The sequence below is a fragment of the Pagrus major genome, chromosome 16 (genome assembly GCF_040436345.1).
Source record: "Pagrus major chromosome 16, Pma_NU_1.0".
Lineage (NCBI taxonomy): Eukaryota > Metazoa > Chordata > Actinopteri > Spariformes > Sparidae > Pagrus > Pagrus major.
In genome coordinates, this window is record NC_133230.1 from 10,414,797 (window position 1) to 10,441,292 (window position 26,496).

Genomic DNA, 26,496 nt, shown 5'->3' on the forward strand with positions numbered 1-26,496 from the left:
CGACACAAAATAAATTAAATAATACAAATTAGCATATTTAAACACAGCGCGGAGGTTTCTAATATTAGCGGTGGTTATAAAAAAATGAGATTGATTTTTTAAAAAATGGTACGAAATGTGAAAAATGCAGCACAATCTGTCTTTATCCACAATCATCTCACAAAAATGACAGATTTACTGCATATTTATGTTAAAAATATTACAAACAGATGAAATATACAGAAAATATACTAGAATGAAAGAAAAAATATGATTATGATGCTGAAAAGCAGAGTGCATCATGTCCAGTGTAAGATCCAAGAAATCACTGACGAATAACTTTAATTCTGGTTTAACAATTAACATCCATCCATTGTCATTTTTATATAAAAGTATAAGAAATTAAGTGCACCAGTCTATAAAATCAACCTCTTTTAACCTTGTTTATGCCTCTGGGTTGATGTGTAAGAACTGTAATGATGTTTGCCAGCCTTGGAAAATTAAACCCAAAATAAACTAGACTTTATAAACAAATATCTGAAAGTTGATCTCCATATAGTCAAATGACACTGAACTCATTTGCCTGGACAGCAGAACAAAACAAGATAAAGCTAAAACATAGTTGTGTTTGTAAAGTGGTTCAATAATGTTAAAAGACCTTTCAAAATACGCATTATGTTTATTGAAGTATTAGAGATCATTTGTTTAGAATAAACACGAGGCAACACAGGAAATGTACAGCAGGTAGCCCATCTACTGACTGTCTTTATTATCACACCATGTTGGGAGAGAGTACAGACAGAAAAATAACAAAACAATGACCTCCTAACTACCATAGATCAAGGAAAACAAAGATGACAGTATCAGTTTAATTACACGACATTTATTTGCAATTACGGTGCAAGTTATATGTCACACACTGAAACATGCTGGAACAGAAGTGGAAAAAGAATTGAGTAATATGGGTCCTTTTATTAAAATATGAGATTAAATGTCTCAAATACAATCACTAGTTAAGAACCCTTGAGGGCTGTATGTGTTAAAAAAAAAAACTGACTAGAAAATATGCATATGTACACATCCACTTGATTTACATATAAGCATCAACATGTTGAAAAGGCTGCATTAGTGATCACTAATCAAGGCCCTGAGAATATACAAAAAGATTTTAGTTTTTGGTTCTTACGATAGCACAATGTGTAAGTAACAGGGATGGGAAACAATCACACCGAACATTTCATGTTGTGATCATAATGGTAAAAAATAGTAATAACCGAGTTTTTAATGCGCTTTGCTCTACTTCCTGTTGGCATTTGCGGTCCCAATGACACAGTCGTTCACCTGTAAAGAGAACAAACAAAACATTATATGTAGAAAATACAAAAAACACAGTTATAAGAACGTAACAAAGGTTTTACAGTGAGGATCTACATTCAGATCATTAAATACACTGTACCATAATCAGTGAGGGATTTTGTCAAATCCGGCAACAGATTTTAAAGGTCGGTCAGAATTGGCCACCTGTTGAAGGTCGCTCAAAACAAACTGTCACTTCCAGCTGCTATCTATCTATGGCTGTAGCTACTTAGCCATGCAGCTAGTGGCCCTATGAGCTGCCTCATGCCTGCCTTGACTTCAGAGCCAACAGGGAATTGAGCAATTTTTACACCGTAGGCAACAGGACTGGGCTCAGCAGGCTTCCAGTCACCTTGGTTTGGTGCCTCATAGTTTGGGGAGTTTTATGGTGAATAAACAAGTTTGTCTTTGGTAGAAGTAAGAAACGTGAATTCAGAAGGTATACGGTTGTATTTTCTGATTAATAAAGACAGAAGGTGTAAGAATGTTCCTTTTTCTGACATTTTGAGTTTGTTATTTATTTATTAGATTTAAAAATCTAAGATCTTGTTAAATGTAGCCAACTCACCGCTCACATACATCTCCCAGCTGAAACTACAGGGGGCTAACATTATTTTATCAGACCATCGCCTCTTGAGGTACAAAGTGGTATTACTTGACAGGACGAGCCATGAATAGCTGCCTCGTGATTTTAACATGCGCAATGGAGCATTTTTAAAAAGTCACAATTCACCCAGGAACTACTGTTGCTGGGAAAGTTTCTCAGCCCATTTCTCAAATTCAAGTTCATTTAACTTCATATTGAAGTTCACTTCATCTCCAGGTTCACATCATATGATTAATGGACTCGTGTCATCTTTGCAGGCGTCTTGTCAAGAAAAAGTCACTAAACAACCATTGATGCCACTGACCTTGCTGGCAAACCTCAAGGAGTTGAGCGTTTCCCCAAAGCTGTCTGGCTCCGGGGCGATGTTCACAAACATCAGGCTGTGATGAGAAAACAGAAATACAATCAATATACATAAAAGATACATAAAAAAAACCCAATATGACCCATCTCCCTTAATGTTTCCCTGGGTGAGAATTTAAACCAGCAAAAAGATATTAATGTCATTATTTTTTCCCCTGATCTATGTAACAAGCTACAATATGGAGACTGAGCAAACTAGCAGTCAAATTAGCTGCTGAATTTGAGATGAAACAACTTATTGAGGACAAATGACTGAAGTTTACTCCCTTGAGCTGACGAGACAACACATAACAACACAGCATCTGTTAGAAGAGACCACTGGCATCTTGAAGCTATTTTGATGTGACAAACTCACGTTTTGCTGTTTCCCCCCAAGCAGCTCTGCAGAAGGTAGGTCAGCTTGGAGTTCCTGTACGGTATGTAACTCTCCTGGAACACAAACAAAATAGATTTTTGTCACAAATGAATACTGAAAAGTGAACAGTGTTTAGCATTTTGTCAGTGTAAATAAACTACACATCTAAGGCTTCACAGACTCAGAAGCTGAACTCAGCACTGTTGTGTTCATCCAGGCTCCCGTTTACAGACCTTGTTGGCCAGCGCGCTGATGACGATGCCCAGGTTGGACAGGGAGCCGTTGATGGCAGTCATCTCTTTGAAGCGCTCACCCTGAGACTGACTCTTCAGCATTCGCTCACTACCAGCCAAGTCCACCAGACACAGAGTGGCTATATGCACATTAAACAAACAAAAACATCTTCATTAAAAACATCTGCAGGTTAAACAAAATATAAAAAGGTATACCGTTAAATCAGAGTCAGATATCTTATGTAACTGTGGTAAGAGGCACAATAACATTAATGTGGAGTCAGTAGGCGAGAAGCTTGTCCATTGCTCGCAGGACTAAGAGCAAATACCACAGTTTTAATATTTAAAATACACAAGTGAAACCAATTTTCTGACAATGCCATAATCAGTGGGATTATACTCACACTTGCATTTGACATCCCTGCCAACATTCACTCCCTCAATATCCAGCTGGAAGACTGAATGGGAGCGAGAGGAGCGGTCATTCTGGGCTGTTTGGGCTGTGGAGCGATTCTGATTGGCCACCGCGATCAGGCCGAGAACCTGACAGGAGGAGGAGATCATATAGACTATTTACTGAAAAGGTTAAAAAATGATTTGCCTCAACCCTGCTGTGAATGACTAATCTTTAATATTGGGTGATATAAAGTCTTTAACATGCAAACTGTGTTGCTTCACTGTCACGAAACAAAAGCAACAGAGATATCTTCCTGCCGTACCTGATCTTCGTTGGAGACCTTTTCATAGGTGAGGTTGGTGATCGTCACCTCGTTGTTGTTTGACTTTCGGATCTCATGCTCGGGCCTCTTGCTGGCCTTCCCGGTGTAGAGGAGGTCTCGCAGGGTCTCGTTGTAAATTTCAACAAAGCTCGCTGTGAAGGTGAACTAAGAACACAGAAATGGTTCCGACATTTAATAAAAGTCCATTATTCTACTCCATCTGCTCCACAGACATAAACATGCTGTATGCGACAGTCCCTGCGTGCAAACAGGAGAAATATGTTGGCTGTGTGAAACATACAGACTGCACCTAGTTTGTTTTGGTGGCAGCGGCACACACATATGTACACTGGTTTCACACTAGCAAAAAGTGACATTGCCAGCATGGCAACACAATGGGCTGAACATTAAGGCAGCTTCAGTTCCCTGTAAGGCAAAGTGCATCTTGTGATACCGGTAAATTATGTTTTTTAGACCAACAGTCTGGCCTTAGCGGTCAGACTGTCCTCCAGCCTGTTTGTACTCACGGATTTGATGATTTTATAAGCTCATTAAATGCGGCTGCTGTTATTTGCATTTTCCTTTTGCAGAGAAATCACACAAGTGCGAAAATTCTCCCAATGCTGCAGCCTGTGCATCTGCCTCTCACTGCACTGTGACATTGTGTTGTTCTCTAAATATGTATCAGAATGTCCTTTCTTAATTTAGTATTTAACCATATACATCTGACTCACTGTAAAATCAAAGTTCTGAGCATTTAGTTATAGTGATTAAATAGGGTTGGTGCTTGCAGTAGTGCTGAAAACTATTAAAAGATTCTTTCCAATTTTTCTAATTGGTATTTGTCAAGTAAATTAAAAACAAACATTTGCTGCTTTTAATACTCTTGTACATTTTGATAACTGACACTGTGTGTACATCTCAAAACAAAATCCTAATAAAAGTTTATAGAAATATAATAAATCATATCTAAAAATGACATTTAGCTGCAGTCATTGTCGGCATGATTCATCAAAAATTTTAATGTGGTAATCTAAGCACACTCCTCTGCCACTAGGGGCCTCTCAAGGAAAACAATATCAGAAGACATAGTTTGAGGATCTCATTAAGTAGCACGGGATCATGGGAGTTGTTTTTCATCTGAATTTTTAACTACTTATGATGTTAAAAAATTAAGAAATATGACACGGTAAAGTTTTATTCATGTTATGTTTAGTCACATTTGTCGACTTCCTTCTTCACTCTGATGCATCATGTGATGTTCCCCCAGAAGTTATACCGGCATAGTGAAACACACTGTTAGCATGAATAAAATTCTGTTTTTCTACCTCCTTCCTTGTATGTATTCACATGCTTGATATTACACACCAACCTCCCAGCCTTGTGTCGCCAGTTTCTCTGCTGCTCTGAAGATTTGCTGCACCGCTCTGGGAATGACGCCTCTGGTCTGGTCGTATTCATTCCCCTCCATGGTGTACGTCTTTCCACTTCCAGTCTGGCCGTAGGCAAAGCAGCAGACGTTGTAGCCATCCAATGCTGACTGCACCAGCAGCGAAATCTCTTCAAAGACCTGAAAACAAAGTGACAAAATCACAATGAATTTTCTGGTCTGGTGGTACACAGCCACAAAATATCCATGTATTTTAAATCACAGGTGGTATTTATTCATGATACTTGAAGATTCTTTTATAAATTATATATTATGACATATGCATTTATAGTTTACCTCCTGTTGTGAAGCCACAGGGCCAAACACCCGGTCAAAACTGAAGTTGTAGTTCTTCTGAGTCTCTGCAGTTTTGCCTGTGTGAGACTGCAAAGTAGCAAAAAGCAGAATTTTGTTTTATTCTGTAACTTCTTTTACAGTAAATTCACCATGTAAACTCAGATATCTTCACCAACAAACAGGTTTTTTAATAATCTGGTATGCTGACAGGATTCTTACCTCCTCTGATTTGGCGAGTGTTATCGTCTTGATGTCACTGGCTGGGAGCTGGATGTGTTTGCTGAGGCTTCCATCCACCAATGGGCGCACTCTGCAAAAGACCCGGATATTTCCCTGTATGACAAGAGTGACATGTTAGTCTTAGAAATTAGCCAGAAGACCAATCAACATTTGTTTGGGTTGTTGCAAAATCGACAGAACCTTCTCTTTGGTTAAGGACTCACATCCCTGCAAAGTACAAAAGTAATCAAAAAGAAATTTAAAAAAAGAAAAGAACCAAAATTTCCCTAGCAAGGTAACCCAGCCCATAAGTCGCTGTGGTTCGTTGGGAGGTCACCCCACACTGTAACTTGCCTTGAGCTCCTGGATGGTATTGTGAAGCCGCCTGCGCTCCATCTCACCAGCATGAAGCTCGTCCTTCTGCTGGGCCACAGTCTCTTTGAGGGAGCGGACCTCTTCCTCTGTGTCTCTGAGGGTCCCCTGCAGCCGAGCCAGAGTTGACTCCTGCACTGACAACTTCATCTGGTGTGGAAACACAGACACAAATAAAATAAAAATACCGTCTTTTCCAACATCTGAAAATTATATTTTCCATTTTGAAAGCATCAAAACTTCATTGATGGATTTCAGGAAAACAGGTCCTTTTCTTGGTTGTTGAATGCCCAGTTGTTTGCTGGAATAAAGGCCTAAAGACAGCCGTAGGGTGAGGCGCTTTAGGCAGGCCAGATTTGCCAATTGCATATTTATGTAACGATAATACACAGCCGACGTAAGCAGAAATAGTCCCTATCCAGCAGCAGACTTTATACCTTGAGAGTTTGCAGCTCTGTCTCTTGGCTGTCTCGGAGAGTCTCCATAACCTTGTATTTGCCCTCCAAGTTGGACAGCTCCTTTTGAAGAGTGCTCTTATCACTGGAGACTTTCTCCAACTCATCCCGGACTCCTGACAAGGCCTGCAGCTCCTCCTCATAGTCACTTAAAATCACAGAAAGAGAGGACAAATTAGTAAAACTACGATGTGATGACAGTATTTAATCTAAAACATCTTCAAAATGAAGAGGGTCTTGCACCTGATCTGGCTCTTCTGCTTCTTGATCTCTTTCTCCATTTCTACCACTCTTGATCGGCTCTGGACCATCGTGTCTCTCAGAGTCTCATTCTCCTGGTTGATAGATTTGAACTTCGTCTGGTAGTTACGGACCTTACCCTCCATGTCGCTGACCTTGCCCTTCAGGTCCCATGCATGCCTCCTGGTGGTCCCACCCCCACCTGCATAACACAGCATGATTTAGAATTCAAGATTATTGACTAGTTTTCCTTTCAGGCAGAAGACATCTCTAACCGTCACAGTAGGAAATTAAGCACAGGTGTAGAGAATAAAGTTGAGGATGACTGAATTCTATTTAACTTCATCCGTTTCAGGGTTCTGGTACTGTGCATGCTATCTTACGGTCACAGCTCACTGGGGCATTTGAATAGAACAGTGTGTGCGTGAGTTAAAATTTTGGCAGGTAACATGTCTGAGTAGCAGACAAATAAAACACCTACCTGAAACAGTGGCAGGCAGTGAGAATTTAATTTCAGGCATTAAAAACTGCTGCTACAAGAAAAGTCAGTCTAGAGCCATGAAATGAGATCGTGTATTTAGAGACCCCCTCAAGCTATATGCAAATATATTGCTGCAATAATTAAACTTTTTACCCCTTGCACCTTATCCTCGTTGGAAAAACTTGAAACAACCAATTCCAGTTTTTAACATTTCATAGAGGCTATTGACACCGCACTTAATCTCCAAACCATAATTATCATTGGTCAGAAAGGTTGATAGCCACTAACTAAGCAAACCAAACATTAATTTTCTTGATTCGATATAATTAACTAAAGAACAAGATGCAAGCTGAATTACTCACCAGCTTTTGTGCCATTGGGTGCAACAGATTGTTTAACGTTTCCGCCCTTTGCTGCAGTTGAAGCTACCGATTGTTTCAGGACACCTGATGAAACAAGCAAGAACAATACATGAAAAATCATGTCAACGTCACCCATGTAACACTAGACTCTATTATCTTGATAACAATACTTTGTGCTTATGATTATGATGAAAAATTAGGTATTTTACAAGGAGTACATTTGAATTCAGGCAGATTCCTAACTATGAAAACATAACTATTAAAATTAAACATTTATAGAAAAGAAGTTGTTTTTTTTAAGAGACTGCATTTCTCTATTATTCTGACGACATTTCAGCCCTGATGCCTTCTTCCAGATCGACAATCTGGAAGAAGGCAGGCAATCACTTTAATCCTACTTTAAAATAAGCATTTCCCAAACTGTCAAGGCTTTGTATCATGATGATGTTTATGAGCATGAGGCTTGTAATCCTGACATATAAAACACATCCCAGCTTATGCACGCTCTTCTATCAACCCAGTAGGCTGCTCATCTTACCTCTGGAAGGACCCACAGCCACAGTGGCAGCTCCCATTCCTCTGACTGGCTTAGCTGTGTGAGGGACAAAGAGAGACAAGAATAATATATATTACAATATTTCATACACAGTCTTGTTGCATACTGACATGTTAAAAGTATGGTAAATGACACAACATCTAGAGATCTTATTTACTATGCACAAATGCCTTTATGAAAAGGTCTGTGCAGCGTCCGACACTGATGAAAAAAAATGATCCTAAAATTCAGGTTTTTGCAAATAACTTACAAATAGGTGCTCTGGATGCCGCAACAGCAGGCCGCTTGCCACCAATGATAGTAGCAGCTGCCTGTGGTTTGACATGCTCTGGGTCCTTACGAATCCTTTTCTGCAAGAAGCAAGAGCGATGAGTCAACATTTTGAGCTATAACAATAATCTACTTTTTCTTGCACACCTTACCCGTGATCATTTTAGGGACACAAATGTTTGACAAATCTACTCTCTGGAACAAACCAATTATTACAGATAGATGCAACAACATAAATCCGATCTGATACAGCACCACCAACAAATATAAAATACAGTTATAATAAGCACACACAACAAGAACTGGATTAGAGCTGGAGCTGTATTACTTTTCATTTTAGATGAGGAGCAGCTTGATGTACATCAGCAAAATTAAACTGACACAGATAATAACTGCTGATGCCAATTAAATGAAAGAAGTGGGTGATTTTGTAGTACAAACCTGAGCAGGCGCAAAGTCTTGGGCGTTCTCTGAGCTGCTGTTGCTGCTCGTAAGGACCCTTTTGCTTGACATAACTGGCAAGCGGGACATATTCTGCTGGAGGTTAAGAGGTAAATTACGGTCAAACATACAGAAAATCTTAAGCATTTACACATCTCTGTCATTCTAATATCAACCAGGGGCATAGTTGTCTGTGCCTATCTTGTATTACCATTTGAGTTGAAAAAGATAAGTATCTCTTTCTCTGATATATAAATACCAGCCAAGTTTTTAAAAAGGTCACAACACATACTGCCATTCTGAAGACATTTCCAAAATCCACAGAAACTCTTCAAACTATCCGGATGGGTTGGGTTGGGTACCATCTTTGTTTGCATTATGAAACAAGAGTGCCTTCTGGTTTTGTTCAAGATCGTAGTATTTCTTTTTTGCGGGGGTAATAAATGCTTAGCTCTGTGACTCAATGGCAAGTAAATAAATGAGAGGCACAGACTGGGCCTAAGCACGATTCATTGTAATGTTATAACACATAGCGAGAGAGAGAGATAGAGATAGCATAGAGTACATTCATATGGAGTTTCTTTGAACGCCAATAATCAGACATAGTTTGCCATTAAGGTGACAGGATCAGGACTCCCACAGCTAATGTTAGCTTAACTTCAGAGCTAAATCAACTAAATAACTAGACTGCATGATAACGTTACAAGAGCGAGAAACCACACCTAGTTAATCTATATAGGTTCTAACATAAGAAAAATGTTAAATGTTTAAGTAGGTTGGGTTAAATAGTCGATTTTGTCGACGTTAATCACGTAAAACCTACTTACTAGTTAACCAACGTTCATGTTATTGCTAACGTTAGCTGTTCACATACTTGCCGTCCGTTAGCCTGAGCATTAAAGCTAAATAGCTACGTAAAAACACAAGACCAATTGTTTTTGTGTCGTTTCTAAGCAAGTATCGCCCCCTCTAAACCCTGAGTTGAAATAAATGTTTAAATAGCTTCACTTTATAGAAAGTTACCTTGGGTAAAGTTGAGTTTCAGCACCGCTCCGTCCAATCCGCCGCCTCCGGCCGTTTGAATTTCAAATCGAACTGTTTTGGTGGGCGCTTCGGACAAGCTGCCGTGATTGGCTGAGCCAGCGTAGCCCCGCCTCCATCTTCTTGTATGCTGTTACGTCGTACGGAGTGTCCCACTCGGGCGGGATACACCGATGTTGTTTTACCGCTTTCCTCACAGTCGCCAAAAAATGTCAAATCAATCGCGATTACGTTACAAAGTCAAACATATGAGGTAATTTCTTTTATTTACTGTTTTTTGATAAACTGAGACACATTGTATCGTATCACTCCCTTGACAAACTATTAGTAGGTATTAAAAATAAAGATTTATTTCTTTTATACAGCACAATTTCATTTGTCCACACAGTAACTACAATGTGGGAGTCTTGGACACTCTCACTTTAATCCCTTTTACACACTTTGAACTGCTTTCCAAATAGTTGTTTACCACCACTGAACAAATATACCACTCTTGACCCACTGTTGCAATTTCCACATCAGGAGGCTGATTAATTTGTGTTACACACACAGCAACCACTCAGAATCACTGGACTACAAATCAATGTATGAGCACTATTTTCTCCACTGTGATGTTGGTTATGGAGCTTTATAGATACATATAAGAAACCTATGCAGAAACAGACCTAACTTAGTACCACGCAGTCTGGATTTTAATAAAGAAATCAGACAATTACGTTTTTTCATCATAAACTGTTTTCGAACTTTATTCTCCGTAAGGGAAGAAACAGTCTGTTCAGATGAGCAAGAGGTGTAACTGTGCATACAGTATGCAAGAGTGTAGCATAAGAGGGTCATTAATAACTGTATTATTATCAGGAGCATCAGTAATAATATTAACAAGAATATCGAGAATGTGTTATTTTTCATAAAAGGACACAATGAAATACAAGGAGGAGTATACATGAAGACAATCAACCTGTTGTACAGGCTGCTTGAACATTTTGATTGGGTAGCTTGTGCACAAAAACATGGCAACAGTGTCCCAGGTCACCTACACCACAGCCCCATTTAATTTAATTTAATTGTTAGATATACTCTCAGTTGATTTGTAAAAATGTTCATGAAGAAATTCTCATGATTGATCAATATTAAGAATTGATTTTCAGGTTGCGTTGGGCCACAACCATCTTGGCGACAAACTAAACTTTCAGTTAACTTGGCCAAACCTTTTTCAGGTTACATCATAAATAGACTGAATTGAGTGCAAAGGGCGAGGGTGGTTGAAACTGCAAAAAATGTTGCGTAGTCACACATTACAGAAAGAGAAAATGATTTTACCATAGTTTAACCAACTTTTTGGGCAATCCCCAAAGTTTTCAGGCCTGGAGTTTATCATTATTTTGCAGACTTTGCTGGGGATGGATGCTCTGGTCCATCAGAACTAAAGGTGACCTGGGATACGGCCAATGATTTGGTACTTGTTAATTTGAGTTCCTTTAGTTTCCATATATGCTTTATACAGGACATACTTCCCTTTTACAGTTGAAAAAAGTATTTTCTATCTATTTTATGTACAGCATACTGCAATACAATAATGCCTCGGATTGATAATAATGTGTATAACATTTGCAATACAGTTATAATGAAAGTAGTAATAATATGTATGAAAAGTTCTTTAAAAAAAGATTGATAACAGTACCTGTCAGCCATTTTTATCACACAGTCATTTCCCCAACAATTGCCCTGTCAATGTTGAGTTGGGCCGTCTTAACTCATTGGAGGATAGCAAACTGCCTTAATCTGAATAGTTACAAAAAATGGGGAAAAAATCACTCTTTAAGGACTTTTCTCTCTGTTCCCTTCGCATTCATGCAATCACTTTGCTTTCTCTCTGAGTTTGTTCACACGTTCCTCTATTGGTAGAAAAATACATACATATGATATATTAAAAAAAAGTACAATGATGACAAACATAGGCATGAAGTACAAGCTTCATCAAGTGCTTTCTTTATGACCCCTCCCACCCCCCCAACCCCTTTATTCTCTCATGTTTCCATCTCGCTCTGCTGCAGATTCCTCACATTTAGTGCACAGGTCCGTCTCTTTTGTTCAATACTTTGGGTTCCGAAAAAGAAATGGTTCCTCAACTCCTTCCTGCCCGATGGAAGGTTGAGTGTAAATAAGGACATCATGATTTGTGAAATGCACACGTTGAGATTCAGCCCCAGGCTTTAGCCTAATCCTGGACTACACCACATTCTTTTCTTTCTGCTGCCCCTCTTCTTTTGTGGTGATTTCAATTCAGTCTTTGTGATCCAACCTCTTCTGTCTGCGGTACCTCAGCAGTGTTGTTCAAAAGCAATTTAAATTTATCAACCCAGGCCTTCCTCATTTTTCGGGTCAGCTCTTCCATCTCAGTTGCTATAATAAATCTCCTGTCTTTCATCACTGATTCCTTCGTTTTGGCTTAAACTAAATAATGGAGAATGTTCAGATTAATGTGATCTGAATGTGTTCAAACATTACATTATTCTCTGGACCATAGATGTGCAGAGAATAGTGTAAATATTATTTTACAGATATTTTACACCTTCATCCTCCTTTGATGCCTATTGCAAACAACGCAATACAAAAAAACAAAAGAGAAGGGACACCAATGAGCCTCTTTGCTCAAGATTCTCAGAGGAGGACTGCTGGTTTAGGATCAGTGTATTAACTATATTTTAAGTCATTGTCCGGTCCATCAACTTATGGCTGATTAAATGTGAAATCAGACTCAAGATGCTTTGAGAAATTCAGGACCAGATTTTATCGTGTCCTCTATTATTATAATGATATAAAAGCCAAAACTGATCTCTGATTAGTTTTCAATAGTCTTCACAAACTGGAAGAATGTGTTTTCAGGCTGAAGAATAAACTACGCATATCAGTGTCCTAGACCAGCATTTCTACTGAGAGATACTTGGCACAAGTGGGCTCAGGAATCGAGAAGCACATTGTAAAATATCTGTGTTCTAACAAGTAATTTACTGTTGTACTCAGCATTAAAACTTCTTAAAAAAGGGAAAACTGGCATTGTGTGGATTCAATTTTACCGTTATCTTTGAAAATGACCCACTCAACCCCTTTGAAAATAATTTCACTCAAAGCCAAAGGAAAGTGGGTCTAAACTGATTCCACTAGTGCAGAAGTTTCAAAGTGGGAGGAGGACATCCCCAGGAAGCCCCATACAGTTTCAGGGGAGGCTCAGTAAATGGAAGTAAGAAATTATCACATGATTTATTACCTTAGTTATCAACAGAATAGCCTTAATCTGTGTGAATTAATGTAAAGAGATAGTTTAGTAATGCAGTAGTTTTGTGGTGTTGGTGTTTTCCCACTTCCCCAGAGTCAGAAACTAATAAATGCCTTTGGGCAGAACTTTCTTTTATAAAGAAAGTTCTATTTGCTGCAGTCTGAAGTTATATTAAACACCACAATCAGGCTGTTTTGGCTCAATTATTGAGTGTCTGTGGGATCAAACAACATAATCATGATCCCATAGGCTAAGTGTGGTGAGGTGGTCGGTGCCTTTTTCAAAGCTTTGTCTGAGGGAAGACCCACAGTTCTTGAAAACCCCTGCACTTGTGTCTAGTTACATTTTCAAATTCAGTCAAGTGTCAGTAAACCAGATCATTTGCATATGTCTAAAAAGATAGTAAAACTTTCCACCACAGCCGTTTTTCTTGCTTACGAAGAGTATAACACTGAATACAGTTAAATTACTTGTTCACATGGACCTTTTTACACTGCAGACACAATTAGTAATTCCTCAAACAGAGTGGGAAGACGCAGCCTATGAGTTCATATGCTCCACCTGAATGGCCGATGTGGAGACGGTGAGGCAGAGGTCTTTGTGGGTCACTGGCACATCTGCCACAGTGACTGGTTTGTACTGGATCTCACTGGCTGACACTGTCTTGTACTGGTGCAGGTCAAACGGGCATTGAACCACAGCTTCCGTGGGCTGTTGGTGTGACTGGTAGCTGCCGGGGGGTCCAGGGTTCTGGTTGTTAGGGTTGGTTTGGGCTTGGAGCTGACCCCCTCTGCCCCCGCCTCCTCTCCCTCGGCCACGTCCTCGGCCTCTGCCTGCTCCGCCTGGTGTAAGGCCCTGGGCCTGCTGAGCAGCTACCGTTGCTGCCACTGTTAGCGGGTCGGGGTTGTGCTTCCTCATGTGTTTCATTAGATATGTCTCCTGGAGGTGGGGAAAGAGAAGTAGAAAACATGATGGCACCAAAGAGAAAAAACGCAGAAGGAAGGGATCTGTCTAATGCAAGTTTCATGGAACACTTTTTGACCCTATACATACAAAAATATATTCAGTAAATGTGTTTCATGTGGGTTGCTTGACTGATTTGGCCAGTAAGAAAAGATTTGGAGAATTTATCTGCCAGCGTCTTAAATCATGACTTTCCTAATCCTGCCACAAACCAACGTCAGAGTAAATGTTGACACATTAATTCTGGCAAATGGGTTGATTAAAGGCAGGCTGGAGGAAGCTGAAAATGCTCTACATATGTGTTAAACACAGCTGATTTGCAGCAGTGCATAAAACAGATGCAATCATCTTTGTGTTTAAAGGAATTGGCACCTTAAGACATTTGTGTAACCAAAGTCAACCATGAAAAATGGCGACAAATTAGGACATTAAGTGGCGATGCAAGCCATTAATCTCCGCGTAGTAAAGTACAATCTTTGTAAAAAAATACCTGAGGACAGAACTCAAGATATTCTTTAAATCAAAACATGCTAATTGTAAATATAAATATACTGTATATCAGATTGAGGCGACTATATTTATTACCAAGACATACATTCTCCAAGCCTGCAACTCTCTCCATATATATGTTCTTTGTCATGTTTAGTAAAGAATCGCATGTAAATTTTATGTCTGATGTTTGACGGTACCTACCGAGGTATATGATCTGTTACAGAGGCCACAGGAGAACAGCTTGGCATGTTTGACGGTGTGTGTGGACAAGTGCACCTCCAGGCTGGCAGCGTCTGTGTAACCACGGTTACAGTTGTGGCACTTGTACGGCTTATCTTTGTTGTGCTGCCGACGGTGAGACTGTGGGGAAAAGAAAGAATGATACAGAGGAGGGTTTGGATAAACACCCAATAAGTTATGTTTTCCAAATACACAGTGCTTCAAAATCACAAAAGATCTTTTTCACTTTAAACAAACAAGGATAAAACCTGTAACTTAATTTACCTGTAGGTTTGACAACTGAGTGAAAGATTTTTCACAGCCAGGATGGTTGCACTTGTACGGTCGGTCACCGGTGTGAATCCTGAAAAATAAATGAGGCACACCATTAGTTTATGACTTTTTTTACTACATTTGCAAAATGAAAATAAACATAAGAGTGATGGACATTATTGGGAGTATTAGTATGTTGCAACATATTGTATATACAGCAGTGTTATGCCAATCAAAATGCAGTGTGCTCATTCCTCCTGAGACATACTGGATATCATCAACCATCATTAACAAATAAATAACACTGAATATATTAAGTGTATTTTAATGGCATTAAGATTAAGACCTGAGTAGATCAGGCTGTAATTTCTCATATTTTCTTTTGGTACCACTGCAAAGCTTTCAGAAACTTTACCCTGCAGCCTATTCAATCCACCGTGTAGTGCAAGAGGAGCTGGACATTTACATATCCTATGTAAAGCTAGGAATTTAATCATGTGAAAACAATGCCAGCGAACATCCTAAACCTCGATGCTGGAACATATGTTTCAACAATTGAGTACTGAGCCTGGAAATGTCCCTTTCTGCTTCATTGCAGATCAAACACATGGGCTTTTTCCTCCATTCACTAGTAAGATAAACAGGCACTTCGCTGTCCACTGGCTGTCGTCAGTTTTCAAGATATACTTTTTGTTTAAAAAGTGTTAAGAGGGACATCTTGCACTAGCACTTGATCTAACAGCATCAAATCAGTAGCAAGTGCTGCCTAAACTGCTGTCAGATTCTCGGCTGCAGCCAACCAACTATCTCTCTTCAGAATCGCCTTCTCTACCTTTAAGCCACCCAAGGCTGGAAATTACCATAAGCCAGGTCGTGGCTGTGACTGACAGGTAACCTGTTATCAATGTGAGGAAAAAGTTATCCGAGTGAGAACAGCTAATGTCTTTGGGAACTCGGATTTAATTATTTAAAAAAGACATCGTGGCAGACCCTCTGACAACACAGCCTGCCTCCAAAACTTGAATGGCACCAAAGACTTAGTGTAAAAGATGCAAACAATCACAATGCCATAACTCTCCACTCACCAGCTCCCATACATGCACACAGAAAAACACATCCAGCCATTCAAACACAGCCCAGCCCAGCCCAGTACCGTGTGTGCTGCTGTAGGTGACTGAGCTGCCTGAATGTTTTCTGGCAGTAGGAGCAGCTGTAGGGCTTGGCCCCGGTGTGGATGCGGATGTGCTGGGACAGGTAGCTGGAGTTGGCAAACGACTTGGAGCAGTGGGGACACTTGTGGGGCTTGGCCTCAGTGTGGTTTCTAACACGGGAAACCGGGATTGGAGGGGTGAGGAGATGGAGAGAGAGAAACAGAGAGAGAAACAGCGAGAGATTTTTAAGCTACAGCATGACCAAACTTCACGATGAACCGAGGACCAAATCATGCGATAAGTTAACAGGATCGGCGATCAACTGCTTTGATCATAGATCATTAAGTTTGACAGTGTGCTCTTTGTGCTGTGTCTGAGTTGTGAAAACACAGAACAAAAACATACAGCAAGCACAGTCACGCTTTTCTCTTTCTCTCTCTCTCTCTCTCTTGCAGTCTCTCCATTTGGTGTGCCCTGCTTTGAGTGGAGTGTGAGTGTCTATGAATGTCTGGCTCTGCTGCAGTCAAATGGAAATATAAATTCAGGATGAGTGGCAGGCCAGTGGAGCACATCTTCCTGTTTAAAATTAATGGCCTGAATCCTACAAAGAAAGTCTAGTGCATGGCAATAAGGGAAATGAAAACTCGAAGAAGGTGAAAGATAAGGTCAAACATAACAGTCATGGCGGTATGAATGGGAGACAGGTGCTCTCATCACTGACACGGTCACACAGAGTAACATGTACTCGAGGTAAAACTACTCTAAAAGTTTGATTAGTGGCTTTATCTGTTTAGGAAATATAATCATGAGGGTGTGTATGACATGCAGGCAGACTCAAAGAGTGGTGAAAGCAACAAGGAGTCTGTTTTGGTTTGATGGGTAAATTATTGTACACATGTACAGAGTACTCAGACGTGTGTGATTAAAAGAAAACACTGTCCCTCCAGCTGACACATTTTCACTAACTAATCATCAGCTTTGTCATTTAAAAACATTGCCATGTGATCTTAGCTGAAACTCTATTTTCACAGCTTTTTCTGCTTGAAAGGAAATAAAAAAATGAGAAGGGAGTGTTTTAACATCACAAGTGACTACAATGACAGTGAAAGGCCACAAGAAGGTGCTTTGAACCACAGAGGGGATGTTAGAAGGAGTTGTGTGAAAGCAGAGATGGATTCAAAGAAAAGAGAATAACTAAGATAAGGCAACATGCATGTAGTTTCCAGTGTGTTATAGTATCATGAGCAGGCTGAGGAAGTTAAAACCAATCACCTGCTAAATAAAGGTGTATATTGGTGCTAACTGAAACTAATTTTTTTTATGCAATACGAAAAGTGAGATCTGCATTGGTATTTATGGCAGACGCTGTTTCATCCAACATCATAGTACCAGGCCTGTGTAATCTGATCATTAGCCTGAGTCAGTAAAAATAAATAAATAAAACTAAACTATTAAACATCGATGCAGCTGTTTTGAGACTCAGTGTAGCATAACAAAACATAATATCGCTTGTAAGTGACCAAAGCAATTGTTACATTTAATGATGATGCTGACTTCCTGTCCTGATAATTCAGTTAATTTTCACTTACAAATACATAAAAGTAACATGCAACGATGATTTAATCAAAAGTTTGGTAAGGAAGTGCTGCACCTTCAAAAGTGATGCTTAAGCCGCGTTTCCACCGCAGGAACTTTCCCCAGGCAATAGGAAGCTTTGACAAACTCTTTCCAATAGGGATGTTCTTGATGATTAAATTTCCTGACGATTAAACGCAAGTTTATACTTAGACAAGGCCACTAGTTTAAAAATAAGAAAATACTCAGAAAAAGCCAAAACTGAACACAATTTAATTACAAATGGTAAATATAGTTTAGTCGGGTTTACTTAAGGAGCCATTTAAAACCTCAAAAACATCTTAGCCACAACAGTTACCTGTCATTGTCAACATTAGTAATGGATACTTTGACATGGAAGACAGGACATTCAGTGCAAATTATGTCAATATGTAATTTAAATGTGTATTGTAGCGGCTAAGCCTTAAACGAAAAACCACTGAAGGGCTGCATAGTCGGGCTTATACTGTAATTGATGCGCTTGCTGTAGCAGCACTTAATAGTCCTCTTCTTGTCTTTGATGGAGTATATATTGCTCACTTAATGGTCTTCAGTGTGTTAACATGCAAAATCCATTATCACTGTCTATTAATCTCCATACAGACAAACATTTAACCAATACAACAATTGAGCAACCGCCTAGGGTGGTGTAGCGTAGCGTATGGTCTGTTGACACATTAACATAGAATTACAGAGGAACGCGATGACAGATTAATCGACGCCTATAATTGATCAGTTCTTGTTGTATAGTTGAGTGTGTTATTGTATACATCAGCGGATTAATTTGCCTAATCCTTGCGGTCTCTACACAACAGACCACAACTGGCTGACTCTGGGTATTTTGGGTGGAAACGCGGCTTTAGACTGTGCAAAAAGAGCTTTACACTGTCAACACTCTCCCCTGGCATATCCTAAACTGGCCACCCCTTCCCCCCTTCATCAGTCACCACACACAGGCCCACACACATGGTTTAACAACAGAAACCACATGAACAAGCAGACGCACACACTCACAGGACCACACAAACCAGTCAGCCCAGTACCGTGTGTGCTGCTGTAAGTGACTGAGCTGCCTGAACGTTTTCTGGCAGTAGGTACAGGTGTAGGGCTTGGCCCCGCTGTGGATGCGGATGTGCTGGGACAGGTAGCTGGAGTTGGCAAACGACTTGGAACAGTGGGGGCACTTGTGGGGCTTGGCCTCAGTGTGGGACTTGGCGTGGATCTGCATGTCTGACTTGCTGAAGAACGTCACTGCACACATCCGACACCTTGGCAAGTGAGGAGTGAAAGAGAGAAGAAAACCTTTACGGTAAACAAAGTAGTCAGTAGTGTTGTCAAAAATATCAACATATCGATTCTGAATATTTAAAACTCTTCTCATTTTCCACAGAATCAATACACCTGCTACGATTTCGCTACAACAGTAAGCTGACACATGCACGACTATAGTGCCCACATAGGCCCGTCTTATCCCACTCTTCAGACTATGGTCATTATTATGCCCTCAGTTTCTCCCTGTGGTATCGATTACGGTATCGAATATTGATATCTTTCAAGGTATTGTATCGAAGGAAGAAATCCCTGTATTGTGACAACACCAGTAGGCAGGTGACAAGTCAATAATGTACAATTAAAATCTGTGACGCCACAACAACATCACAATAATGTTCCGATACCATTTTTTCCTTACCGGTACCGATTTCAGTACCTCAACTTGCGTATCTGATGACACTGAGTACCGATCAGATACAGATATACAGTTTATATTGTATTCAGTCGTTTAATGTGGGTTAACTACTTTAAATGTTGTTTTTGCAGTTTCGATACAGCGTCTCTCTCCTGTCACCAAACAGACACCCAAAATGTAAAGGTACGTTTGCTAATGTGCTTGAAGTCACACAAAGCGCTCGCTATTTATAGATATTGACGACCTTACAGTAAAAGATCTGTGAGTTGCATACAGGTACTAGCCAAACTGATCCAGCATTTTAGACTGTCATGGATGAAAGTCTGATACTGCTATTGGTGTCGGAACGATCCTAATGCTTTTCTCTGATTTGTCTTTCCACTACCTGTAGGATTTGGGGCCATCTTTGTTGGTATGATCATCCTCATCATTTGACAGGTCATATGGGTCAGCAGTGGGGTGCTGTAACAAAATAACAATAAATCAGTTATGAAGAAGGCACAAGCACTGATAATTCATGCTGTGTAGAAAATCAAGAACAGTTTTATCAGAAGTCTCACAAAAGACTGCAAAAGAGAAGGAACACAGGAGACCCTCACCTGTCCTCCAGCAGCGAGGTGTGCCAAAATTAATGCATCGCTACCTGGAGGAAGGACCCCACCCACTCCAGCTAATCTTCCCATCCCCTGTTTGCTCTTCCTGCCTCGCTTTGATGGCGTCGGCATGACAACTGCAGGAGGGACTGAAATGTCTTCCTTCTTGTCTGGTAACAAGAGAAAAGTAAAAAGACACGAAAGACAAAAGAGAGGGAGGGAAGGGAGAGTTGTGTGAAGACAGCATCTATAAGAGATGGAAAAATGTGACGTAATCAGCCACACATCACCTACATGAGTTACAATGCAGAGAGACGTGCTGCCTCGGTCAGCAGCCATACCACCTCTCATGAAAGAGTATGGACAAACACATGTGTGTGTATACTTGCATGTGTTCGGATGTAACAACAAAACGAATGCTGAGGTAAATAAATGGTGGGTAGAAAACAGGACTCTCACGTGTGTCTGATCTCACCTCAGGAGATTAAATGTTTTAAGAATTTATATCCTGAGAAAAAAGGTTTTACTAACTAACCAAACTAATAACGAATCATCTAAAAGTTTGTGTCACTCCCACCTGCTCCGTTAGAGCTGCTTACTGGCCAGCAGTATTTACAGTGGGCAGGTTTCAGTTGTTTTACTGTGTGAATTGTAACGTAAGACATTCCCGAAAAATCTCATTCAAATTCTTTTGACAAATAAATGTCTAAAAGTAGTAAGCATAAACTTCTACCATTATCCAACAAACTGCAGTTTGCATTGACATGTCGAAAGGACCCAAGTGCCTGTGTTTACCTGTATTTGAGGGGTGCAGTGCAGACACTATCATGGTGGTGGCAGTGTGGGGTCCAGTTACAAATGACTGCGTGGAGGCAGTGGGGACCAGTGTGCCTTGAGGGGTGGTGATCACTAACCCCGCTAAGAGGAAAAGAGAAACTGTGATCTGGCTGTCCATTTGGTCAAAACAAACATTTTACATTCTAGGCTACTATTCCTACAGAGAGTTACTAACTAAATGCGCAATATGTGAATAACCTTCACTACAGACACTGCCAATATTCAGAGCCACAAAAGTACTTTGTCAAAGCCACAGAACTATACAGTTTTCACAATGCTAATTTTCTTTTCTTATCTTTTTTTAAACAAATACTATGGATCAATATTCTTTAAAGGAACAGTTGGCTAGCTTAGTTAGCTAGCCTTTCATCTACAAGTAGATTCCCGCTTTCTTCTGCGCAGAGACACAGTTGGCAGGTGTAGTTCAGTAGAAAGAGAAAATAGTTCCTACATGAAACGGCTCACAACGAGGTCTGTAGATTATCTTTAGTAACCGGGTCATGATTTCTGGGGAGAGACATTACTGTTGAGTTGCTTTGAGCACCACAAGCTAAATGCCATCTAGTTCCATAATGTTTGACATAAGGAAGATATTTTTTTTTACAACTAATATCTCCAAAACTCAGCAAAACAATCTAAAGAGAAAAAATATTTAACTTTCCCTTTAAAACTGCTGCATATAACCTGTTAATGCTGATATTGTTTACAAAGAGACTTTTATGAATACAAGGAAAATTGATCGGATTGATATCTGTAGCAGCTACAGTTGGATATCTATAGTGTTCCTGACTCTCATGCAAACATTTTAAAGTGACACCAACAAACAAATTCAAGCAAGACGATACAGAAATGGCAGATGGAGTTGGGATGTCGTGATTCAGGCAGGAAAAAGGAAGCAGCAGCGCACTCACCTGCAGTCATGATACCCGTAGAGGGAACAGGCACAACGGTGATGTTCTGGGATGTGTGTGACTGGTGCAGGTGTCCGCCGACCACGCTAAGAGGTCCGCCGCCACTGTTGCCAACACCACCTCCTCCCACGGTCACCCCACCTCCTTCCTGCTTGGGGATCACCCGTAGCCCACCCCCTGCGTCCACTGAGCCGGGGATGGCGAGTACAGCCGTGGGGTAGTGCGGGGAGGCGGTGGAAGACGCCGAAGAGTGAGGGAAGGAGGGTGCACCGGCCTTCTCTTGACCTAGCTGCTCCTTGGTCTTGTTCAGGAACATGGCGTTCTCGATCTAGATATGGATGAGTAGAGGGGCGGGTTGGTGGTGAGAGGAAGGAAAGGAGGAAGTAAAAGAGGAAAGGAGCATAGGATGGTTGAGGGTACAATATTGGGGGATTTCACAAGGATGGCAAGGTGAGGACGGGATCATGAAGAGAGGGTGAAGGGTGAATGACACGAGGAGAGAGGCCGCAAGACATGAGGAAGACAGGTGGGGTGTGAATAGAGGTGAGGAAAAGGATGACGATAAAGAAGGCAGGTAGTGAGACAAGAGACGAAGAGGAGAAGAAGGCAATGGGAGAGAACAGAGAACGAAGGCATAGTGAGATGCAAAAAGTAAACGAAAAAGGGACCAACGAGAGGTTGAAGAGATGAGACAGGAGAGGGACAGGAGTGATCACGTGAACTCTCGTCATATCAAGAACTCACATTCAAACATCTTCAATGTCAGGTTAAAGTTCACAGACTATGCCAGCATTATTCGTTGGTGTTATGTTATGTTTTAAGTATTTTCCAATCAACAGTCAAAGTGATAACCCTTTCTGGGTATCTTTTGACACAGCACATACCACTATACCATGTGTATTTCAAGACAATTCCAACAATAAGTATGTCTCTACCTGTCCTTGTACAGTGGGGACGGGAGACCAAAAGTATGATGAGTTGAAATGGGAATCGTCCATTATTTCTGTAATTAAAAAGCAACACACTTAGAAAACACCTGTCCTCCTCCTCCTCCTCCTCTTTCTTACTATGCTCTTCTTTTTCTGTTTCTCTCATGTGAAACGAGACCATGCACGGCTGCGTTTCAATCATCTTAGTTTGCTTCCTTTCCGTGTATCCTCTCCTCCATCAGCTCGCACACTGAACGTGTCAAGTTTCAGCATCAGCGTGGAGTACTACCTATTTTTAGATTTGGCTGGTTAACAGCCTCAATGAAATATTTTTGGGGAGTTTTGAGGGATCCCATTAGACCAAACTGCTGTTAGGATTATCATTTTTTTTAAAATATTTGATCAGATTATCAGATTCATAGAGAAGAGGATGGGAAAGGAATCAGGTCAAGATGTTAAATCCTGTGAGGGATGGACATAAAACAAATCTACAGGAGCACAGAAGAGGCAAGAGCTGACACACTAATAATAATAATCAGTCTTTGAGGCTTTCGATAATGTTTTGTTAAACAGACCATGCACTTCCTCAACACTACCTTACACAGTATGTGTCGCTATTAACAAATTAAACAACCTTCGAGCGGCTGATCTGTCTTGTTATGTTAATCAGTCTAGTTTTGAAAACAAAACTATGTCAAAACTATTCATTGCACCGAGGTTCTCCCAAACGAGACGCTCAGAGAGTATGTGTTGAGAAGGACATCCTTCCTAAGAGTGCATATGGTTTGCAGAAGACAACACTCACTGTTTAAAAAAAACAGACTACTGTACTATCTTTTCATTATCAAACCTCTGATCTTCTGCTTCCTGATCATCTCCCACTGACACATAGGCAACATGTTTTCTGTAGCACAAGAAAGGAAGGTTTCATAGTTTCATTGTTCTACTTTGGCATGCATTTGCACTTTATTTCCCACATAAGAGCAATAACCTAAGAAGTTTTGAGGTCTGGTTTTCTGTGTGCATGTGCAGATAGTGAATACCATGCACAGCCATATTGCTCCGATACCAGGAAAAGCATGCGTTTAATTACAAGTTAGTGAAGCTGAACTGACATTTGACATAACTGATCACTGTTAGGGGATTAAAAAAGAAACTTCAACACAACGAGGTCAGTACACTAACAAGATCAACTCTGAAACATCTGAGGCAACGATATATTTCATGCAAAACACTGGCAATGCACAACTCGAGGCATGTTTTACTTGTTTCTCATGAGCCTCGTCTCCGCTCTGTACTTGCACAAGCTATTAATAAATAATGTGGCAACCTTCTGAGGCAAATTAATTAATTTCCCACAGAGTGTAGCTAGCAGACAACTTAGGGGCCCGATCATGTGTAATACCAAGTCAATGTTACAGTGCTGCGAGAGCCATTTTTTTTTTTCTAGACGAGGGGCACAAGCTGGCTCCTAAACTGTGGCAGTGCTAGCTGCGGGCTGACGTTAGCGTTGATTGATGAAATCTTGCAAAAAAAACAAAATTTGTCAGAAATCATTTATATCAGTGTGCCCCTTGCAAAAAAACCCCCACTCAGCCTGTATGTGTTGCTCTGCACCCAACATGCTGCCAAGCGCCTAATGAGATATCTTGAGTTGTAAACAAACATGGCTAGCGTTAGCTGGTGAACGCAACAAGACAAGGGAAGCTAGCTAACTTGCCTCCATTAATTTTTCTCCTTTTGTTCGCTGGCTCGCTTTAGCTACAAGGAGGAGGCCCGTGTTTTCATGTGCTGAACTAGCTCGTCGCTTGGTAAACACAAACATCCTCGCTGCCTACGCCTCCATTCCTCACTCGCTTTGCTCATCTCGCTGAGTGAAAATAAAAAAAAAGAGAAAAAAAAAAAGTCTCGAATAAAAAAAAACGAAGACAGGGGAAAAAAAAAAACGTCGACGCCGTTGCCTCTCGGTGGGAGACGCAGCTTTCATGCAGACTTCCGGTGGTTGGGACGACAGTGCTCTCAGACACACTGAAAATAACAGATAATTAATAACCCACAAATAACTCCTGTGGTAATTACCGGTGAAATCGATTCCCCGTCAACCCCCCCGGAGCTTCCTCGGGTCGGGACAGTTGGGAAACTTTGTCCAAATCCGCCCCTCAAACCCTCAGATGAGCCTTTTTTTTCTTCGAGTTTTTTTCCTTTTTTTCCCTCCAGCTCACCTCAGCGGAGTCAAGTCCGACGGATAAATGGCTGCCCTTCCGGTCACGTATTTCAAAATAAAACATAGATGAATATCCCTCGTGTTTTTTTTTATGAGAATAATACAAACGTTACAAATTTAAAACTAAATCAATATGAGACAATATTAAAATGCATATCAGAAATTAAAATGTGTATGCCCTTAGAGAAGATCACCTTTGTCCTGAGAAACAGATATGATGATTTTTTATTGAATATATAGACACATTATCTTTACCAACTGTGGACTTGCTGTAACTTCTGAACTGACTCCATCGTAAGTTAATACTAATGTTCAGGTGCAATGGTTGAGATGTCTTAAAGAAGGCAGGGTCTGTTGTTTGTCACCCTGGATGAGGTGGTGGAGGACAGGGTGCTGGCAAAACTGCTGGTGATCATGGACAACGCCTCTCACCCCCTCCACAAAACTCTGGACAAGCTTAAGAGCAGCTTCAGCCACAGACTCATTCAACCCTGCTGCCTCAAGGAGCGGCACAGGAAATCATTCCTACCTGGTGCCATCAGACTCTATAACGCTCACTACATAACACACAAATAATCTTAAATTATTACTACTACAGTTAAATTATTATTACTGTATATAAAACTGCACCTTATTATCTTGCTCCTCAGGTTCCACTACTCCTCAATACCTTGTTTCCATACCTTGTATTTTGATTGTATTTGTACTTGATCTATCTATCACACTTCTCACTCTATCTAGTGAGAAGTGTGTCACAATATATACTTTTATTTATGTATTTATTTTAATTGTCTTGTTTTTGTATTTTTTGGTTTATTAATTAATTAATTTGTTTTTGTTAGATGTGAATCTGAGTCTTTTTTTTGTGGGGATAGATTGTGCTGTTCATGTTTAATTGAAAACAAAACAAAGTATTCAAAATAAAGTCTATACTTTCGAGCTATCGCCTCTAACGGTACAAAGTGGTATTACGAGCTGGTTAGCATGAAAACTTTTGTAGCTAGAAAAAAATCAAACAAATCAAAACTGTTATTTCTTCACATTCTTATGATAATGCTTGTCCATTTTTGTTTTTAAATGTTTTAAAGGGGCGCTCAGAATTTGAATTTTTACAATACTAATGATGTAATAATAAAAATTCTAATAAAATAAAACAATTCACAGTTCTCATTTTCTTCAAAACGTTTCTCAAATTAATATACTGACTGTATATTTTGCTGTAAACACCGCTCTCCATTTGTTATAAACTGGTTCTACTCGAGTTTTTAATTTTGTTGATGTTTTAATTTGAAAGGCTAAACCATCTTACTTCCTGTACTACATCAGCTATCTCTGGCTAGCTTGACAGAGCAGCCAGCCTCCATTCAGTGCCTTCCGGTGTGAATTGTCCCGTCAGTGTGCGCGGTTCGGACCATCACTGTCAGGTTCTGTGTGAATCTTGGACGCTACAGCTTTGTTCTTAAGTATAACAGTCATTTAATTGTGTATTTTACATTTTCTATTAATCTAAACTTCCACTTTAAAAACGTCATCATTGCTGCAGTGCTTTTG

General features: G+C 40.2%; 2 protein-coding genes across 8 annotated transcripts; both read right to left on the reverse strand.

Moving 5' to 3' along the window:
• Nucleotides 1–713: 713 nt before the first annotated feature.
• On the reverse strand, nucleotides 714–9,823 carry kifc1 (kinesin family member C1). Of its 2 annotated transcripts, none has more exons than XM_073483637.1 (17): nucleotides 9,758–9,823; nucleotides 8,735–8,830; nucleotides 8,274–8,373; nucleotides 8,006–8,059; nucleotides 7,468–7,551; nucleotides 6,628–6,826; nucleotides 6,367–6,532; nucleotides 5,912–6,079; nucleotides 5,558–5,671; nucleotides 5,339–5,425; nucleotides 4,985–5,182; nucleotides 3,613–3,777; nucleotides 3,298–3,436; nucleotides 2,894–3,033; nucleotides 2,661–2,734; nucleotides 2,247–2,322; nucleotides 714–1,320 (listed from the first exon to the last, which is right to left on the reverse strand). In XM_073483637.1, the coding sequence occupies exons 2-17, from the start codon at nucleotides 8,822–8,824 to the stop codon at nucleotides 1,276–1,278; spliced, it is 1,899 nt and encodes a 632-aa protein (XP_073339738.1). In that variant the 5' UTR covers nucleotides 8,825–8,830; nucleotides 9,758–9,823; the 3' UTR covers nucleotides 714–1,275. The 2 variants fall into 2 exon arrangements, with proteins under 2 accessions (XP_073339738.1, XP_073339739.1); XM_073483638.1 differs by having other exon boundaries at nucleotides 1,192–1,320; nucleotides 8,735–8,827; nucleotides 9,758–9,792.
• A 669-nt stretch (nucleotides 9,824–10,492) lies between these two features.
• znf384a (zinc finger protein 384 a) lies at nucleotides 10,493–24,954 on the reverse strand. Of its 6 annotated transcripts, XM_073483275.1 has the most exons (12): nucleotides 24,801–24,932; nucleotides 23,572–23,625; nucleotides 22,728–22,795; nucleotides 21,793–22,120; nucleotides 20,840–20,962; nucleotides 20,051–20,214; nucleotides 19,837–19,913; nucleotides 18,808–19,032; nucleotides 16,153–16,320; nucleotides 15,012–15,090; nucleotides 14,709–14,867; nucleotides 10,493–13,991 (listed from the first exon to the last, which is right to left on the reverse strand). In XM_073483275.1, the coding sequence occupies exons 2-12, from the start codon at nucleotides 23,618–23,620 to the stop codon at nucleotides 13,593–13,595; spliced, it is 1,839 nt and encodes a 612-aa protein (XP_073339376.1). In that variant the 5' UTR covers nucleotides 23,621–23,625; nucleotides 24,801–24,932; the 3' UTR covers nucleotides 10,493–13,592. The 6 variants fall into 6 exon arrangements, with proteins under 6 accessions (XP_073339376.1, XP_073339378.1, XP_073339377.1 ...); XM_073483277.1 differs by lacking the exon at nucleotides 23,572–23,625; XM_073483276.1 differs by lacking the exons at nucleotides 23,572–23,625; nucleotides 24,801–24,932 and adding an exon at nucleotides 24,442–24,777.
• Nucleotides 24,955–26,496: the final 1,542 nt, after the last annotated feature.

What these genes read in the sequence shown, in the direction of transcription:
- kifc1 (XM_073483637.1), bottom strand. Translation starts at nt 8,824, where the DNA reads ATGTCCCGCTTGCCAGTTATGTCAAGCAAAAGGGTCCTTACGAGCAGC. An exon ending in AAGCAGAAGAGCCAGATCAG is followed by an intron (nt 6,533 to 6,627) that starts GTGCAAGACCCT and finishes TGTGATTTTAAG; the next exon opens with TGACTATGAGGAGGAGCTGC. An exon ending in CAGAGCTGCAAACTCTCAAG is followed by an intron (nt 6,080 to 6,366) that starts GTATAAAGTCTG and finishes TTTCCACACCAG; the next exon opens with ATGAAGTTGTCAGTGCAGGA.
- znf384a (XM_073483275.1), bottom strand. Translation starts at nt 23,620, where the DNA reads ATGTTGCCTATGTGTCAGTGGGAGATGATCAGGAAGCAGAAGATCAGA. An exon ending in TCCCCACTGTACAAGGACAG is followed by an intron (nt 22,121 to 22,727) that starts GTAGAGACATAC and finishes ATCCATATCTAG; the next exon opens with ATCGAGAACGCCATGTTCCT. An exon ending in CTCAGTTGTCAAACCTACAG is followed by an intron (nt 14,868 to 15,011) that starts GTAAATTAAGTT and finishes TTTTCCCCACAG; the next exon opens with TCTCACCGTCGGCAGCACAA.